Source organism: Gallus gallus, chromosome 6, assembly GCF_016699485.2.
Source record: "Gallus gallus isolate bGalGal1 chromosome 6, bGalGal1.mat.broiler.GRCg7b, whole genome shotgun sequence".
NCBI classification, from domain to species: Eukaryota; Metazoa; Chordata; class Aves; order Galliformes; family Phasianidae; genus Gallus; species Gallus gallus.
The window spans coordinates 8,446,556-8,465,935 of NC_052537.1; the positions used below are offsets into that span (position 1 = coordinate 8,446,556).

Here is a 19,380-nt window from a genome sequence, read left to right on the forward strand (position 1 = left end):
GGTTGGCTCAGTACAAGAATCGTAACAATATAACGTAACGTGACATGGATTACGTGTGTCCACCCGCACGACATCGCGTGCAGGCAATAAAATAGCCACTGCATCCTGCTCAAAGCAGCGTTTATTCAAGGTAGCATCAGGGTAAGTCAATGCGTAATGAGACGTTCCCTACTACAAACATGTAAACAAATTGACAGCAAAGTTATCATTACAATATAAAAAGTAAAGCTTACATTGCGATTTTTAAAGCTACTAACTTCAGTCTCGATGTCTGACAGTCTCTGGTCTGTAGCATTTAAAAATAGGCGTTCTTGAAAAATATCAAAGTATTGCCTTTGTGCACGTATGTTTTTGTACAAAAATACCTTAAAATACCAACTTCCCATTAATAAAAGTAACACCAAAATAAAACACAGTTGTTATTATTAACAGTGTGTTAAATGCATCTAGCATTTACTCCACCATTCTGCTTAACCAAATCACCTTGTATTCATTTTAAAATTCATTATAGCCTGCAAAAAGTCTTTTGGATAACATTCAGTTGCTCTGACACAGCTAAGCAATTAGCATTCATTAGCAGATATTGGCAATTACCATGTAACCACAGTCCAGACAGTGCGTTTGCAACCGAGGCCACCAGGTGAATCCTTGTCCCAAACGGTGTATTTCTATACATACAGCATGCTCTTGCTGAAAAGTCCGAGTCAGTTCAGATACAAAGCTCTGGAGCATTTCCAGAATACATAATTTAACAGGAAATACATATTCTGTTTTAAACTACCTTTGACCTGTAGGTAACCTTTCCTTTACCTGTCCCAGCAGTGCTGTTGGTAGCAGTCAGCCAATTCTCGGGACACGTTCTGTTCATAAGAACTATGTAGTTTAAATTCCAAACTGAAAAAGAACATTTAACTTTCTTCCTAGAATTTTGCTGGCTAGAGCTCAGCGGATGACCTCTGCAGTTACTAAAGCAAATAAAAAGGGGTGAAAATCCACAAAGTTGAAGATAGAGGGATACTCCCGAACCAAACTCAACTAAATTCAACTAGAAGAGAGAAATAAGTATCATCTGAATGAAAGCTAATCAGGCCATTGAGCCCTGTGAAGGATCAGCTGACAAGGAACAGGAAGGAAAAACAACTTGAAGATATCAGGAAGTGGTTTCAGGATGAATGCAAAGAGAAGAATCAAGCTGCTGGGGGAAGGTGGAACCCAGCGCTTCACAGCAGGGCATGAGGCCAAAAGAACAGCGAGGAAAACAATGCGTGTTTTTATCACTTAAGATGATGTCAGAGAGAACATAAATATATTTATATGGAAACAGTAATTAACATGAATAATACTGCCTGCGTTCCTAGTCCCGTGCATATTTCAGGAACAGGAGGGTTTGTGCAGCCCGTCACTACCTAACTAGCAAGCTGCATTTGTCAGAGGTTACAACCCTAAGTACGTAACAACACAAAGCGCTCATTGACCGCCAGCGTGCTAAGGCCTAACCTTCTACTGAAATGACCTCTATCCTTGAACCAGGAAAAGGACTTAAGCCCAGAAACAGGACTGGGTGAAACTGTAACAGGAACTAGAATTCTGACAGAAAGGCTTTCCCAGCTCTTTCACACAGGATTCTGATTTGTAAAACTATGGCAATTTTGTTGCCATGATTACCTATTAAAATTAGGAGCTAGTGCAAGATGTGGCAGCAAGTGCTCAGCTGGAGAATTAGATGTGGACATTCCACTCAATGCTCAGGTAATTCTAATGTTCAAGGAGAGGTAAGATGCAACCACAAAAGCCTCTGTTTCTCCTAACACCTTACACACCTTAATACATAAGCAGCCCTTCCCTTCTTAGGTGATTTCTACATTCAAGGAAGTAGATGATAACTGCAAACACTTACAGGACATGAGCTATGAGCCCCACCCCAGGATGCTACCTTGCTCATCACTTCTCGTTGGAAATGTTCTTGAGAAAAGTGGTGGTGGGGGGGAAAGCTTTGGCCTTTTGATCACATATGGAATGTTGCAGCTTCTTGCTAAAGGTATTTAACTTGCTTGGAGGACGCTAAAAGCACCGTGCCAACAATATTGTTACATCTGTTCAAGGCTTTGCACTTGGCTTATAAAGGACAAGAATAGCAAGTGAAGAACACAATGCCAATACAGACCAGCTGCATTTTTATCCATATAACGCAAACCCTGGCCCAAAGAAGTCTACTGAAGACTATGCAGAAGACAAAAGCCAGTCTGTATTAAGAGGCTCTTAGGTGTCCACCAGCAGTGAGACTGCTATGGCTGTAACAATATGAAGAAAAACTGCAGCAGGTGTTTAAAGGCATTGCAGTAAACTTGCAGGTGACTGTCAAATATGGGGGAAAGTCTAAGGATTGGAGTCTGAGCATCAAGGACAGGAGGGATAACACGTCATTTGCCCTTAAAGAAAATTATTCCTATGTCTACCCATGCCACATAATAAAAAAATACTATCTACAAAAGAGGATTTGTCCTTCCCATGTCCACACTAGAAAGAGTCACGTAGTAAAATCAGCCTACTTCTCAGAATTACAGAAAACAGCACTGAAGGGGCTGTTGAGAGGTCATTTTGACAAGTATGGCATTCCAAAATTTATCTCTGTGCAAATAGTTATATCATGGACATTAGGTTATGACAAGGCTGATTCAATGAGCTAGATTTTTAGAAAAAGCTCTTTGTAAGTCAGTATTTTAGTAATCATTTGAGCAATAAAAAAACGACATGGCCAATTCTAGAATCTACACACCATGAGAAACATACACACATACACATTCTAAATATATATGTATTCTTACAGGAATGCAGAGCAAAATCAAATCAGGGCCTGAATAACCTATCATATATGCTGCCACTCCAGCACGACTTATCCTACACAGTTGATGGGCTGCTCAGATCCCTGAGGTCTGTCACCAGAATTGCTACAAGTTTAACTTACCACAATTTTAACCAAAAACTGAGTTAAATCTTGTTACATCTCTCTAGCTGAAGAGGGAAGGAAAAAAAAAAAAAGAGTGAAACAGACAAAAAACAGGTAATACCACAGCCCTGTAAGACACAGAAAGGCACCTGATAATATTGTTAAGTGTTAGCTGCGATTATCTACAGCATCCTAAGTGTACCTAAGCAGTCAAGGTGAGTTATAAAAAGCCTACAGTAAGTCTAACCTGCCTAAGAATCAACTAAAATTACATGTGCAGCTGTAAATCAGTAAGTGTACAAAACTATACAGTTTTGCATAAAGTGCTAAACATACCCCCATTTTGCACCTATTACTATTATACAGGCTTGTTAAGCTTGGAAATATGTGGCAAAAAGATCTAAGGATATAGTAAATCTTTACTTTTCCTTCCTCACTATCACCCACTGTTCCTTAAACTGTACATGTTTAAATTACATGAAGGCCTTTTCAGGAACTGTAGTTCAGAAAAATATTTCAAGTATACCTATTTTTTTCCCATGTAAACTGGAGGATACCACGGGTTTCACTTTCACAAGTTCCAAACACCTACAGCTTCTACTGATCTGTTTGGACTTGTAATTATTTCAGTCTGCTCAAGACTTCTGGAAAAGTCAGGCTGTTTGCTGTAACTCATTTAATCCTTATTTACGAAGTGCTGAAATTTATCCTATAGCTTCTCCAGATTTAAGTCTAACAATAAGCAATTACAGAAAAGCAGAGTAATACGTTACCCAATCATTTAGGCTCATAAAACCAAGTCCTACCACATCTATCCATATATATTCATTATATCAATCATACACAGATCTTTAACACTTGAAGTATTGAATTCAAGTTGTTATAATACAGCAGTTTGTCTCACAGGCATTGTGCAATAAACTTAGAAGTACACATTGGGTCTCTTCTTTACTCTGTATTTCAGTGATCCGTATCGTATCTGAGGGGGAAAAAAAAAGTAGAACTGAGAAGAGGTAAGATCACATCGGGCAGAAATATTAACCTCTCCACTACGCCTATTTACTAATATCTTTAAGTGTCTTTTAGGCACTCCACAGATTCATACAGATCCTCTGCCTACAACTGAATGACACAGATCTTCAACAAAACTGGGCAAGAAATTAAGTCCCAGCTGTTTTCCCAGAACTACCCAAAAGATTTTATGATATTCCACAAGCATTTATTCTGATGCATCTTTAGATTTGTAACACTTGCAAATACAAAGCACTTGGAATCCTACATACAATCTTGTCAGGTGTTCCAAGTCACAGCAGGTCATATGCTTATGGAAACTAAAAAACTGAATTACCTTCAATCTAATTAAACAGCAGATGCATAAATATGTGCAATGAAGACACACCAAAGCAGGTAACAACACCATTATCTACATCCCATCCAAAGCAAGCCATTTCTGGAATTTGGGATTGGCCAGCCTCAGTATTACAAGCATAGAGTCTATTTCATCTCCTCATTCCTTCACCCACACGTAGTTAGTTTCATTAAGCACCCCAAAATACAAAACTCCAGGCCTAGATATGACCCATTAGTCCATTCTCCACTTAACAGTTATTGTTGATATCCCCTCTCAGTTTAAAAAAAAAAAGAAATAATTCAGTTCCCCCCTTATGAAAAATGCCAAGCTATGCAGTTACAAGTGTACTCAAGTAAAGTTATCCTTGCCTCTTTACGTCCTTTAACAGTTTTCACAGATTTCATGCTCTGAGTTCTTCGAAGGCCTCTCTGAGCAAACATTTCATCTTCTGAATGTGTTCCTTCTACCTCTTCATCTGTTCTATCATCTCCGGGATTTTTTTCCAGTGGAAAACCTTTAAAAAACAGTTACATAAAAACTTAAATAAAAAGTAGCTGTAACTTATACATTTTTAAGAAAGCCACGACTTTCATCTTTAACACACATCCTTCATTCATTCAAAAGATGTCATTCTTCCATCTGTTTCAAACACAAGACATTTAGCGTCCTCCCAGGAGCAGCACATCCTGCCATTTGTAAGTAACGAGCCATTTAATTCCATAGGTATGTAATGCAGTAGTCCATTAAATGCCAAACCATCACTGTGCTGCCATAGTCTTCTTTACAATGAACTACAGAAATCTCATTCCTCATTCAGAAGTACTTAAGACTTTTTGCAACATTGCTGCTTGAATGCTCTTCTAGGAAAACAACCAACCAATCATCGAAATAGACTCAATCTCTTACTTTGATTCCCACTTTCTATTTTATTTCACATGCATCCTATAGTTTTCCAGAGTCACTAATAATGCATTGAGTAACGCTGATGCCAAGACCAAGTATCTGGACAAGAATAACCCCTTCATATACCCACAATTTACAACAGATTGTGCTGAAAGATACCCACTTCAAACACTACTAAATGGGACACCTACTTTCCACCGTTCTCATTATAAACTATGGAATTACTGTGTACTTAAGCAAAAGTAACCACCAAAAAAAAACAAAAAAAAACAGGCAAACTTATTAGAGATAAACCACTTTATACATTTCATAATCTACATTGCATTTTACTTGGTTACTCCTTCCTTCACTGTTTGTTTTACTATCTCACAGCAAAGAACAAGCCAGAAGGTTTCCAGCTGCCCGAGTTTACTTTTCTCCTCCCTCCTCATTGCCACTCCCACTACAAGTTTATATTGTTTTTCCATTTGCAGAGGACTCCCTGCAAACAAACAGGTTTGCTGACATTTCTTGCAGAAGACATGAACATTCATGTTTCCTTAGAAGAATTTTTAGCTACTGCAATTTGGGATTAATGTAAAAGATTCAACTCAGGACAAATTCAAAGCAGTCATCAAAACAAGGAAATTATTCTGAGCCTCATGTTATTTCTCACTTTGGATACACTGTGTAACTATGCTTCTTGATGATGTTTTTAGTGACACGTTTTTAATGCCAGAAGAGACACCGAGATGAAATATAAGAAGTAGCAAGTCTAAAATGAAGACTAAGAGCATTATATTCTTCGTTCTCAACTCTACATCAACTTTATCAACATGAAATAATTTTGCTTCTTCCCTCAGCCTTCTCGTTCCTCCTGCTTGCTCCCAAGAAACAAATCCTATGTTTTTGACTCCCTTTCTCCAATTTACTGCCAAGAGTTTAGTTCACGCTTCCTAGAAATTAGTATCTAAAACTAGTTCTAGATTAATACTTTTTTTCATACCCATGCGTATTAATGCATCTTTAACACCAACATTCATTTCAGATGGACAGAACATTGAAGTAGTTAGCGTTACTAAGTAGTTAGTTATGAAGGGTTGTTTAAATCCTGCAGAACGAAGACCAAGGTTATTAACAAACATTCTCACTAGAGGGAGCAAACTGCTTAAAAACATGCTGGAAAGATCCTTGGAGTCTAAAAGCCCAGACACTTCACCACTGATAAGTCATAAAGATGTGAAGTGTCATCTGGTCCCCTGGCAAGCTCTCCTTTTAGAAGGCCATTCCATAAGCTACAAGATGGAACACTGAGGGACATCTTTTAGACTCCAAACCTAGCTTTATTCACAACCAATAAACATTTCATCTTAAATTAATATTTTCTTAAGCCAAAGTAGATAATTTTCGTCCAGTTGTTTCATTTTATCCTGAAATTAGAATTCAGCCTACCTAACTCCACTGCTAAGCAAGGCATACCTGCCTCTTCTGCTGTCATAGAGGCAAACCTGTCACTGCCTCCCATAGAATTTCATATGTTAAGCATGGAAAAATTGAATCATATCTGTTACTTACTTACCAGAGATGGTTGTAGTGGCATGAATGCTTCCTTATCTCTGTTTGTAACACCTCTTCTGATGAATCAAAATTATATTTGCCTTCTTAACAACTGTACTGGCAGCTCAGCTGTTGTATAGTTAGGGCCCTTCTACATCTGGGTCTAATTGGTTTGTACAGGAACTCCCAGTGCAAATCACAAAAAAATAACATTCTGCTACATAGCATTTTTCTTTGTTTGTATAAAACCCTAACGCTGAAAAAGCTTCAAAGAAAACTGAAAAGGTGTGCATTGTATTTGGGCCCAGGAGTAGAAACACTTAAACTAGCTCTAAGAAAACATTTTCACACGTGATACTGAATCTCACAGTCTGATTATTTACACAGTAAAACCTGTGGGCAAAATTGAATTTTCAGCATTTTCAAGCTGCTTCAGGGAAATAACTAATGGTCTGTTCCCGAGGAACAGCCCCTGCACAACAGCTGCAGTGACATCATCCCTAACATAACTCCTGATGAATTCATGGGCTTTTTCCCTGGCCAGTACTTTACACTGACTATCACAGGATACCTTCTGGGCTCAATTAGCAATTCAGCTTAGGGCCATTCACTCCTCAGAAATGCCGGGAGCGATCATGTGATTCCTGGAATGCTTTGCAGTCCACAACCACCACCTCCTCAGAACAGAGAGGTGAAGAGACAGACTTAAAGAAAAAGAAAAAAAAATAGACCAGAGCTGTTTCTTCTGTGAGAAATGTCAAGCTTTTTCCATTCTAGCCTCTCCAGTTAAAGAAAATAGCGGACAGTCTCTAGGAAGTCTTTCATCAAGCAGCACAGACTCAGGAATACGGTGCATTAATAATAAACGATCTCTGCAAAAGTATTTCAGTCACTGCACACCATCTTCTGAATGCTGATGTGCACCACCACACCGACTATTTAATGCCTTTGTAATTCCTATCACCTCACAATTTTACATTTTGACCAGAATTATCACTGCAGTCCTACTGAATTCATTGCAATTTATTTTCTCTTCCCATTAACAGAGCTTCCATAGATTTTCACATTTAAGTTTTAGTACACTGTCAGAGAAACACTACTTAATCACCTTTAAAAAAAATCTTCCAATTAAGCTTCAATCTGGCATATAATTATTGTTGCTAACTAACAGAGAGAGGAGAAATGAGTATGGTGTGACTGTACTGTTAGCAGCTCTGAGAAGATCTCTGCTGGGGGGGCACGACTCGTTAATGCTGCAGTAGATCTCACTGACATCAATTCTGTTTTAATGTTTAGGAACCCCTTCCGATTCTTTCCATTTCTGAATAGGGTAAATATACAGCTGTTCTTCCCCATTTTTGTCTGCCTTGCTTTTTACTTACAAAACAAAGGTTCTTTATTTCAGATAGGTACTTACCCGCAGATTCATTTGCAGAGGCTCTCGTTTTCTTTTTTGTTTCTGGCAACGTCTGATAGGGTCTCTGGCCTACTGGTTCATCTCCTTGTATAGTAGTCAAATCATGCATACTGAAACTTCTCAATTTCTCAGTTATTGCACCCTGACTCTGAAACACAAGAACAGTATATGTGAAATCAAAGCAGAGGTTTTAGTTTTGCTGTTAAAGCTGCCCTGAGATGGTTAAGCCCATGCTTCCTTTCATCACAAAATTCACTGGACATAAGCATGCAATAGATCTACATTTGCTTTAAGCATTGCTCTTACCCAGTTTAACTGGGTAAACTTAAAGGAAAAGGTTGCAGATAAGCTACTGGCTTCATTACAAGTGTCTCATTTTACTCTCTTTTTAGGGAATAAAGGCTTTTTGAGTGTGGGCAAGCACCTGAAAGAATAAAATCCATCAGAAATGCTCAATTCACTTCAAACATGACATTTCTCCAGCAGCATTAGGGAGCGCAACAGAGGATTTAACACTTTCATTTTTCAAAGTGTGGTTGAGTGTAGTTTACCACATCCGAGCATTAGTATTTCTTCTCTAATTGCTTTGTCTACATCTTCCCTTTTACACAGGAAATACAGAAAGTTCTCCTTTTGGAAAGAAAGATCATCAAGCAGCTCTTTTACGTCAAATGCCCCATAGCACTGAGGATGAATTTCTCAAGCAGCTGAAAGGACAAGCACATTACTTGACCATGTTAAAATAACATTTAATCCCCAGGCATACAAGGCAAAGAAAAACAAGTCACACAATTCAGAGGATGGTTGACCAGCCTACACAGGTCCCATCCTGAGCAAGAGATTAAGATTGTTTAGTCCTGCAGATCAAGCTGTTAAATAGAAATACTCAATTGAGCAGTAGCAACTATCTGGTACGATTCCACACAATCTTCTCAGCAACAACATAAAGCAAAAGCAGTTCTTGCACCAATAGCCCCAGCCATTTGTTCCCACTCTCATGCCAACAACTGCTTGTAGGCCAGCACACTAGATTGTTTCATGTTAAAAATAACCACTTAAAGCAAAGAGACAGAGGAGCAATACTCCTTAAGCTGGCATGGCCTCCAAAGCAAGGGAGAGCATGCAGCTGAAACCTAATATCCATTTTGTAACAGCTCATCACCAGTGCAAAGTGCAAAACTGAGTGTCCTACACAGGCAAGAACAACAGATTTAGTTCTTACAACATCACTCATACACCGCAACTAAACAATACAAAGGTCTCGCAGGAGGGAAGCAGAACCTTTGCTTTCCTAGCTCTTCCTGCTGACAGCTCTCAAGCAGACAACTGCAGCTTGCTTTCAAGTTAAAACTCACTACTGATGCTGTAGAGTCTGTGCATAAACTGTGTTGTGTTCTGAAGTTATTTTCATTTCCTAAAATAGCAGGTCTGTCACTTCAGCAGGAATCCTGCCTTTCTACTACTTCAGTTCTTTGTATTTGCACAGTGTTTGCACAGTGAACTGGATCACAAACCTGCTATGCATGAGAACTGCTGGGCAGCTACAAGGACACGAGAAATGAAGAGATAAGACTGCTTCTTCTGACAGCAACAACAGCTTACAGAACCTGCTGCAACACACACAGCAGCTCAGTGTGCCCACTGCCCAAACGGCACGTCCAGCCTCAGTAAATTGACACGAAATGGACCCAGACAGTTCTCAGGAGAATCTGCATTAAGTTCAGCACAACTCCTTCGAAATCTGGACAGAATCTACTGTGACAGCGACAAATTCTTCATTTGGCCCTAACAAAAATATAGGAAGAGACACACCTGCTTAAAAGTTGCAATGTGAGTTCACTCATCATGTGATGTAGTACAAGACAGTAACCATTTGGAAAGTACATAGGATTATGCAATTGAGATTATAGTAATTAACATGCTAAGAATTCAAATTACAAGCCCTTATTTCTTGTTTCTCATGGGAGATAGACAGGACTAGAGCCCAGCTAGGAAAATCCAACCTTATTTTTCAGTGCAGATTGGGACACACGTGTTTTGATTTTTAAAAGGGGGAAAAGAAGTCAAAAACATGCCCTAAAATAACTTAGTGCCTGTCATGGTTTTAAGATTTTTGGTTATCGGTACTCCACATCACAACATCATGCAGTGTACTGGGAGTTAAAGAGCAAATGCTCTAGTTCAGGGTACTTGTCCAGAAGAGAAGAAGAACTACGTTCCCCAGAAGACTGTTTGAGTAATGTTATCATTCCTGCTCAGGGGAGCAGATATAAGGCCTGTAGGTCACCTGATCTGGGTCTTCTCTGCCTTCTCGTCTCGTGGTGCTCGCTTTCAGATCGTCTCACTGCTGCTCCCGACTGCAAGCAAGGCTTTAGTATTGGTGTAAGGCCTTTAGCTCTCGGACAATCCTTCTCTCAATTATATTTGATTTTATTAACAATTATATTGAATTATATTGTATTACAGTATGTTATCATGCATTCCAATACTGTATTTAGTAAATTAGTTTGTTTCTCCTCAGATCATTGCCACTGTTTTTTAATTATTCTTTTTTTTTTGGGGGGGGGGGATCCCATTTGCCCCACTAGTCACAGAACCGGGCCAGACCAGCCCATAAACCATCGACTTCTATGAGAAATGGGAGAGCAACACTGACATTTGAATTTTTAACACATTAGGAGCTTTGAAAGCAAGGCCTTTGTTCACAGCACAAACAACAGGGCAGTCCAGCTGCAGGCAGGGCTGGAGGGAGATCTCCTACATGAAAACTCACAGCACAGGCAGCGGCAGCAAGCACTTCTGCCCGGCCGTGCCCTCAGCACTGCTGCTCCTAAGGAGATAGGAGAGGACCTGCCACCCCTGCCTGGCTCCAGGCCAGGCTTCGTGTCAGTCACTGTGCCATTACTTCAAGGGTTCCTGCCAGAAAGGAGGAAACACTGTCGGCTGCATCCAGCCCAGCAGTTGCCAACTGTACCACATCCACATCGCAATGGGAGCCTGACACACACGCAGCATAGGCAGAAGCCCTCAGAAAACTCTCAATTTTTAATTAAGTGAATGTTAAATGGAGAGTAACTGCAAAGTTTGCGTAGCCTTAAAAAGCAGGCCTTCGAGAATGTGTCTGCTTATTTGTTCAACAACATTTCCTAAAACATATTAAACCTTTTTCAGTGACTACACTCATTACCAGGAACCAACCTTAAGCATTAACTTAACTTGCAACAGGTTTCTAAATCTAGTTTTTGCTAAAGATAACCTACTTCAGGGACTGCTTTTTGGGACTACTCAGACTCTAGCAAGCTATTAATGTACAGCCTCATCAGCTGACTCTCATATATGAAATTCCCTTCTCAATTTTGCCACTGAGCATGTGTCTTTATAGTTCATACATTTAACCCAAAAGAGCTGCTGTAAAGACACCTTACTGTATTACCTGCCCCAGGATTTCTGTTGTTGTTTAAATTGGACTTGCACCCCATCAGTGGTAACCATCTCTGAACAAAGCAGTTTGGCTTCCTTGGACAAGTTCTCAGTAGACCGTGCATTTAAAGCTGCCCTGTGACTGCAAAGCGGTGGTGCGCAGCACCCACATTCCCAGCTGTTCTCTCCCAGATCTGACCCGGGCTGATGGAGGACGACTTCTGTTCCCTCAACCTGCAGAGGGACTGCTGTCCTGTGGATGACCTCCACATTGTGCCAGGGAGTCACAGCAGGGAGGAGGGATGAAAGCAGTAAGGCTAGTGAGCTGAGCTGCTAATAGTGATACTGGCTGGGTGCCACAACTGACTGCAGGATACCTCCCTGCGTCACGCACTAGGCAGGAAGAAGATGAAGCTTGAGCAAGGCCGAGAGAAAACAGAAAAGAGGTGGCAGATTCAGGATGACTACAAGGCACGCTGAAATACAGCCCACACAATACAAGTTATCGCTTTTTAAAACAAATGAACAATATTTGTTTGACTTTATTAATATATTTCTAGAGTTCCCTAGTAGCCCAAGAACTCAAAACGTATGTGTGGGCAAAAACTGGAATGTATGGTTGAAGCTGCATCTCCAAGACCTGGAAAGCAGATGCACCAAAGTACAAGTAGTACTGGTAGAACTTAAGTTGTAGACAATCCCAAAAAGCTATATAAAATGGAGCTCAAACTGCTCTAGCAACTTTCTTATGATTAAATTCATCTTGTTGCTGATTCTTTTATACCTTGGAGTGTTTCAGGAGTGTTTTTATTTTTATTAGTGAGCCATAAAATTTAGCCTAGAGCATTCTTTGCCTTCAAGTATCCCCAAATCAGGATTTTTCAAAGATTTTTTTCTTAAATTAACAGGGCAGTAACAATGTACTTTTCTAACGTATACCATTTTGCAGATTCTGAAACACTGCATTGCAACTGGTAGGGCAGGTACACCAAATAAACACACTTCCTTACCAACTGCTTAAGAGAAACAGCAGCTGTACAATCAGATTGTGTTGTCTGGACATGAACTTCATGTGGACAGTGGCTAACAAGTACCAGCTAAAAATATCAGTATAGGAATCTAAACTGTAAGCTACAACTCCTGCCAACTGCAGTTTAACTTTACAGCTCAGCAGGCTTAAATCTAGGTCACAGTTCAGCAGACTGACCTGTCTGCTTCAGCCTCCTTTGTACAGCTAATCAGGCATTTAATATTAAACCCATTCTCCTTTGACAGCCCTTGGAGAAACCACTCTTTCCCACTCTTGTTCTTGAAAACATTCCGAGGAGTTTCTAAGCAATTTTACTGAAGTCCAAACAAACTTACTACAGCCAGAGAAAGCAGAGATCCTAGCACCGTTTACCTGAACACTTTACTAAGCAGATTCCTTCAGTCCTCCTCTTGCCTTTAATCTCCTACTTTCTCTGCTCCTAATGTGAGAACCAACGTTGAGATCCAACGTGTCAGAATAAGCATGCTTGCTCCATTAAGAAAAAAGTGATGAAAGTCCATCTCCTTTCCATCAAAACCGATCCCACTAATACACTGTAGAATTCCATTCCTGAAATCCTATAGCATGCTCCACCAGCTCACGCTGAAGGGGTAATCTTTCCACCTGCTGGAGGCAGCAGTCAACTCTTCAAAAATAGGGAACAAAATCAAGAACATATGCATTGTCTCCATTTGTCTGCACGGAGCAATCACGCTCAGCTTTTTGGAATGACAAACTGCACAGAGGTTTAACATGCCAAAATAAAGATTTTCAGAGGGTCTCTTCTTTCATGTGGCTTAAATCATATCTATTTTAGGTCTTGGGTATTGTAGTTCTTTTACCCAAACATCTCATCTGCACTGAAATAATTCTGTACAAGTACTCATGAGCACGTTGAATAAGTTTTAACAAATGGAGCAGGCATCCCACCACTTACAGCTGAATAGCAACAAAATCCAAACAGGGATGACATTTAGGCAGAAGTTACTCATACTTCAGAAGAAACTGGGAGGAGATATTTGTGTCATTTGTTTCATAGTATTTCTATAGCACCATAAGGATCAGCAAGGAAACATCCAGTCTTAGCCAGACAGACATATATGGGGAAAACACACAGAGCATAAGCATCATTACAGGTGCATGTAATGCTATGTTATGGTTGCTGTTTGGCAAAGAATTTGCATTTTTAACATTTTAAATAGCATAGTTCTAAGAACTTTTTCCCAGCAGAGTATTTCCAAGTTAGATTTGTTGTTGTTGTTTTTGCTTGGTTGGTTTGTTTTGTTTTAAACAACCTACTTCCACTCTGAAAAGGTTCATTCTAGAAGTGCACTCTATTTCATTCTGCATCATGCCTCAAGGCAATACTAAGAAATTCAGTCCTAAAAAAAGAATCAGTGGTCAAGCTGAATCACACTTTGAGCACGTGAGGTTCATTGTGTCTATACTGTAAAACAAGTGTTATTTTTAAGCTGCCGCCCACATACATACTTCAGAAGAGAAAGGGAACAAACAAGGTACACGTGGTTGTTTTTCCAGTCCTTTTTGAGATACAGTTTGAAAAAGCAGTCCTCAAAAATATCTCATATTTATAAAACAAGAAGTTTACATAAAAGCATGGAAATTTAATGCTAGCTCTACCGCCTTAACTGTGACTGCCTAGGACCACTATAGCACTTTCTGTTATCTACTAACAGCTTTCAATTTTTCACTCTCATTACAATGAACACGGCAGCTCCATTTATTCCCCAGAGGAAATTAATCCCGATAGCCTCAAAACTCTAATTTAATGAGGATATACACATCTTTCTTACAGCACTTCTTCGTTTTGCCTCAAATGGATGCACGTAGCAAAAAAGTCATCTTGCTAGTCAGTTCTACTACTTGGTGGCCCTTCAAGTCACTCAGAAGCTTACTTAAAAGCCCACATTTTATTTTGCTAGATCCAAAATCCTTTAAAATTCACCTGAAAGTCATGAGTTCTGTAGGAACTTGGATCCAGAACAGCCACAGGTCGCTTACTTCATGATTTAATGAAAATTAAATAAAGTAAAACAATGCTAAGCAGCAATACGCAAGCTTATGCTTAGTGCATTAATTTAATAATTCAATCAACTAGTTGCAAACAAGTTAATTGTGTCAAGAAACTTTTATCTGTTGTAGTAATCTTTCATGCCTTACTTCAAATATGCAGTTACCTCAAGTTGATTGGAGAAAAACGACAGAAAGAAGCCAGAAATCCTTTAAATACTTTGTTAATCGACAAGAAAGCACAGAGACAGAAAAGAAACAATGGTCATGTTTACCAAAAGCCTGTACAGAAAAATACACGGTATCTTCTTAATTACAGTAATTGGATGCCATCATTCAAAAAAATAACTAGAAGCCATCTTAAACAAACATAGTATGAGGCCCCTGCATTGTGTTCCAGGCTCTCTAAACATTCGCAGAGTTGAAACTTTTTGTGTAGGAATGGCTAAGCCTGAATGGCACGACGTGATATTCAACAAGTACACCAAGGACAAAAGCAATCACTGTAAGCAGGTTACCTTTACAGCTGCTGTCACTGCCGCAGTTGCTGCCAAATTCAACCCCTGTCTTCCAAAATTCACCATGGTCTCATAGCCTCTTTCTTTGGCTTGTACGATGTACTCATCAATCTCCTAAAGTAAAGCATATTTCAGTATTGAAAGGATGCGCGTATGAAAACTGCATTACCCCACAGTATTATTTTTCTTCAAAAAAGATAACAGAAGAAATCCTGAAGGAAATATTTAATGGAACAATTACTCTTAGCTTTGTACACTAATCTTCCATTCACTTATACTCTCTCATTTAAAAACAAGGACCAAGTCTGGTCAAACAAGAAGATAAAACAGAAGACTTTTATTCCACTCAGAAACCTTGCAGCTACGAAAGCCGCTTGTAGAGAGTAAGCCTAAATTGCCAGACGAATGCTATGCAAGGTAAACACCACACGCAAGATGAAATTCATTCCTTAGAAAGGTGGAACCAACTCATAAAGGACTTCAGAGACCACAGGTCTGACACAGGTCAGTAAAGCCAGGACACTTATTTCCAGCTATAGTAAATGGCTAGAGGTGGGGGTAAAGGCCTCAAGGTCATCCACAATAGATAACAGACTAGGGAAAAAATCCCTTTAGCTTATGAAATTACGAAGTGTTTGCAGTTCAACCTTCCTAAGGCCAAGATGACATCATTCAAATCATGTCAGCTACCAGTTTTGCCTAGTAAAGGCCAAACCCTGTACTGATCTATTGCGCTGACTGCTTATGCTCCATATGGCAAGGTTTAGCAGCAGTAGTCTTCACAGATTCACTAAGTGCTCTTTCCACACATCCAAATACAACACTAAAAAAGAAGCAAGCAGATCTGGGGTCTTTATACTTTGGATAAAGCTAAATATCCTGTCAGCTGTGTTCTGTTTGCATACTTCTTTTTGCAGACTGGTCCCTTAAAAAAAAAAAATCAGTAGAAAGTCTACTTCCGTATCCTTTTCACTTTGCAAACCAGAAAAGTCACCAACATAATTCATCCTGAGAATTTCTATTAGTAGGATATGCTAGAAAAAATGACGACATGAAGAGTTGTTGCTATAGCTGTACTTTTACTTCTGTATGCGCTCTTCCAGCAGAATAATTTGACTGCATCACTTCCACACTTCGAGGAAGGAAGGGATGCCACTCAGAGGGACCTTGACAGACTTGAAAGGTGGGCCCAGGTGAACCTGATGAGGTTCAACACGGCAAAGTGCAGGGTTTTGCACTTGGGCCAGAGGAACCCCAGGCATCTATACAGACTGGAAGGAGCAGTCCTTGAGGGTAGCTCTGCAAAGAAGGACCTGGGGGTCCTGATGGATGACAAACTTAACATGAGCCAGCAGTGTGCTCTTGCAGCTCGGAAAGCAAACGGTATCCTGGGCTCCATCATGAGAGGGGCGGCCAGCAGGGACAGGGTGGTGATTGTCCCTCTCTACTCTGCTCTTGTGAGGCCCCATCTGGAGTACTGTGTCCAGGTATGGAGTCCCCAGTACAGGAAAGACAGAGAGCTGTTGGAGAGGGTCCAGAGGAGGACCACAAAGATGATCAGGGGGCTGGAGCACCTCCCCTAAGAGGACAGGCTGAGGGAGCTGGACCTATTCACCCTGGAGAAGAGAAGGCTGCGGGGTGACCTCATTGCAGCTTTTCGGTACCTGAAGGGAGCCTATAAACAGGAAGGGAGTAAACTCTTTGAAAAGGTAGATAACAGCAGGGCAAGGGGGAACGGTATTAAGTTGAAAGAGGGAAGATTTAGGTTGGATGTTAGGGGGAAGTTCTTTACCACGAGAGTGGTGAGGTGCTGGAACAGGCTGCCCAAAGAGGTTGTGAATGCCCCGTCCCTGGAGGTGTTCAAGGCCAGGTTGGATGGGGCCCTGGGCAACCTGGACTAGTAAATGGGGAGGTTGGTGGCCCTGCCCGGCAGGGGGGTTGGAGATTCGTGATCCTTGAGGTCCCTTCCAACCCAGGCCATTCTGTGATTCTGTGATTCCACTCAACTGGGCTCCCCAAGGTACACCAGGTAGACCAGAGAACTCTATGCTAACTCGTGTCAATACGAAGTCACAGACTGTAAATTCAATAGAAGCAAGCATATGGACAGTCATGCACTTTTCTAGTCCAAGTTCATGCTGCTTGACGAGCCAGTAACACACTGATCTGCTTTTATGACTTGTTTAGCAATGGTTAGTATTTCAGCATATGGTATTTCCATATTAGGCATTAAAATGAGAAGTTATTTCTTACCCTTTCTTTAGAAGAAAGAAGAGGGTGGAGAAATTTCCTGTACATTAAACTCGCCCCTCTAGTATATGGAGAAAGGAGCCAAATAACAAAAGCAATCTTCAGCTCATAATACAGTGGAAACCTAAAGACAAGTTGAAAGTCACATGGAATTAACAACAGGAATAAGCAAACAAGCATTAATTAAATCAAGAAGATCTCTCCAAACAACAACTATGTTAGCATTTAATGTTCTACACATACAGTAAGTTATATTAGACAAAAATTAAACAAGCTATAGACCTATAGATTTATTTTCTGGAATGAACATATCACCATATGCAAAAAATGGAAACAAGTAACAGTTGCTTTGCATGACACAGTGCTAAACAAAGAAATCAGCATACACTTTCAAGCATTTCATTTTGCTATTCAGCTTCTACAGCAAAGATAGAGGTTTTGTAGTCTCCAGCTTGAGCAGCACTGTACAGCAAGCTCGGAAACACATTATCCTTCACACACATACACACACTGAAATCTTCCACCAGGGTAAAGAGAATTATATTCTCTACAAGCACAGCCTCTTTTATAACGGTACATCACTACAAATTGAAGTACATGAGAAACAAATACTGTTGCATCCACTGTTCATAGAAAGCATGCCCTTACCAAGAGATGGTTAGATCAGTTATTGTTTCAGTAACTGTATAAAGAGCAAATACAATCCAATACATCATCCAGCGAACCTGAAAATTAAAACACCATCATCAGTAAGAACTTATTTCATTTTTCTTTCCTTTACATAGAATACACAATACATTTAACAGTCCATCAGTTCAAATCTGTCCAAGCAAGAATTTCAACAGCATCCTGGTCTGGTTCAACTGAAATTATACAAAAGCCCTGAAGGTTTTCTGTTTGTAAGAACTGGTGGCAGCAGCCATGAGCTAGGTGAAATGCCTGGGTCACCAGGGTCACCACCTCACTTAGACTGGCTTCACAGACTTGATTCTGCCTCTAATAAGCTTTAATGATGAGGAAAGAGAAAAAACAACACTGCAAGGAGTCAGTAGATTACCATAAGTATCAAGTGCAACTCCCAGTATAACACTAAGGAATATTTCACTCATCGGTATGTTTCTAGCACAGTCAAAATTGTCAGCATTAATAAGCCAGTAGCCCTTACTTTCACTTCACAATATACGTTATTCAGCTCTATTTTGCATTTAGGTTCTCCACATATACTTGGCATTATGGCACTGACACTGGAGCAAGGCAGGACAAAAGCATTTTCACGGAACTTGAATGCTATTCACGTGTCAAGAACCACAAAATTCATGCCAACAAAAGAGCTGACATCTATGCACCTTAATGCTTCAGAGGTTATTTGTACTTGTGCGTGTGAAGGTTTTGTTGGTTTGGCTTGGAGGGGGGAGTTGGAATTGTTTTGCATTTGGTTCTTTGTTGTTGCTTTAGCATTTACACTATACATCACTCTTTTGGAAAGAGACAACGCTCCTACAAAAAACCCTCAAACCTGCATTTTAGTAGTTAATTACATCTCTGGTTTCCTTGAACATCTGTGCAGGCTTTTTTTTTCTAGACAGATTACATCTCTCAGAAAAAATACTGCAGGAGTAGTTCCATGCATGTCTTTTCTAAATCATCAGCGGCCACACATAACATATTTCCAAAATAGGTCAGCGCTAATCAGAACCAACTGAATAAGCAGTGCTTAACTGAACACCCACGTTCTTTAAATTCTAATGCCATCTATGCTTTAAAACAATAATAATAATTAGCAACTGCTGCAACCAGATGCAGTAAATTCATCTCAAGTCTTAAATTCACCTTAGTGTCTTTCAAAAGCAGTAGCATCCATAGCTTCCCACAGAGAATGCGGCTCAGATTTGATCTATACATTTTTTTCAAGTGGACTTCATTAAGTACTCAAAACCTCATGCTACACTCATGCTACACTGCCACCTTTGCCATAAC

General features: G+C 40.0%; 1 protein-coding gene across 4 annotated transcripts in view; it reads right to left on the reverse strand.

Moving 5' to 3' along the window:
- Positions 1–103: 103 nt before the first annotated feature.
- The window catches only part of REEP3 (receptor accessory protein 3), a 37,549-nt gene continuing 18,272 nt past the window's right edge, over positions 104–19,380 (reverse strand). For all 4 annotated transcript variants that reach the window (NM_001199532.2, XM_046942818.1, XM_046942819.1 and 1 more), the window contains exons 3-8: positions 18,052–18,128; positions 17,407–17,527; positions 15,154–15,267; positions 8,155–8,302; positions 4,667–4,812; positions 104–3,926 (exon numbers count right to left, since the gene is read on the reverse strand). In NM_001199532.2, coding sequence (NP_001186461.1) covers positions 3,870–3,926; positions 4,667–4,812; positions 8,155–8,302; positions 15,154–15,267; positions 17,407–17,527; positions 18,052–18,128 — 663 coding nt within the window. In that variant the 3' untranslated portion in view covers positions 104–3,869. The remainder of the gene's footprint in view (positions 3,927–4,666; positions 4,813–8,154; positions 8,303–15,153; positions 15,268–17,406; positions 17,528–18,051; positions 18,129–19,380) is intronic.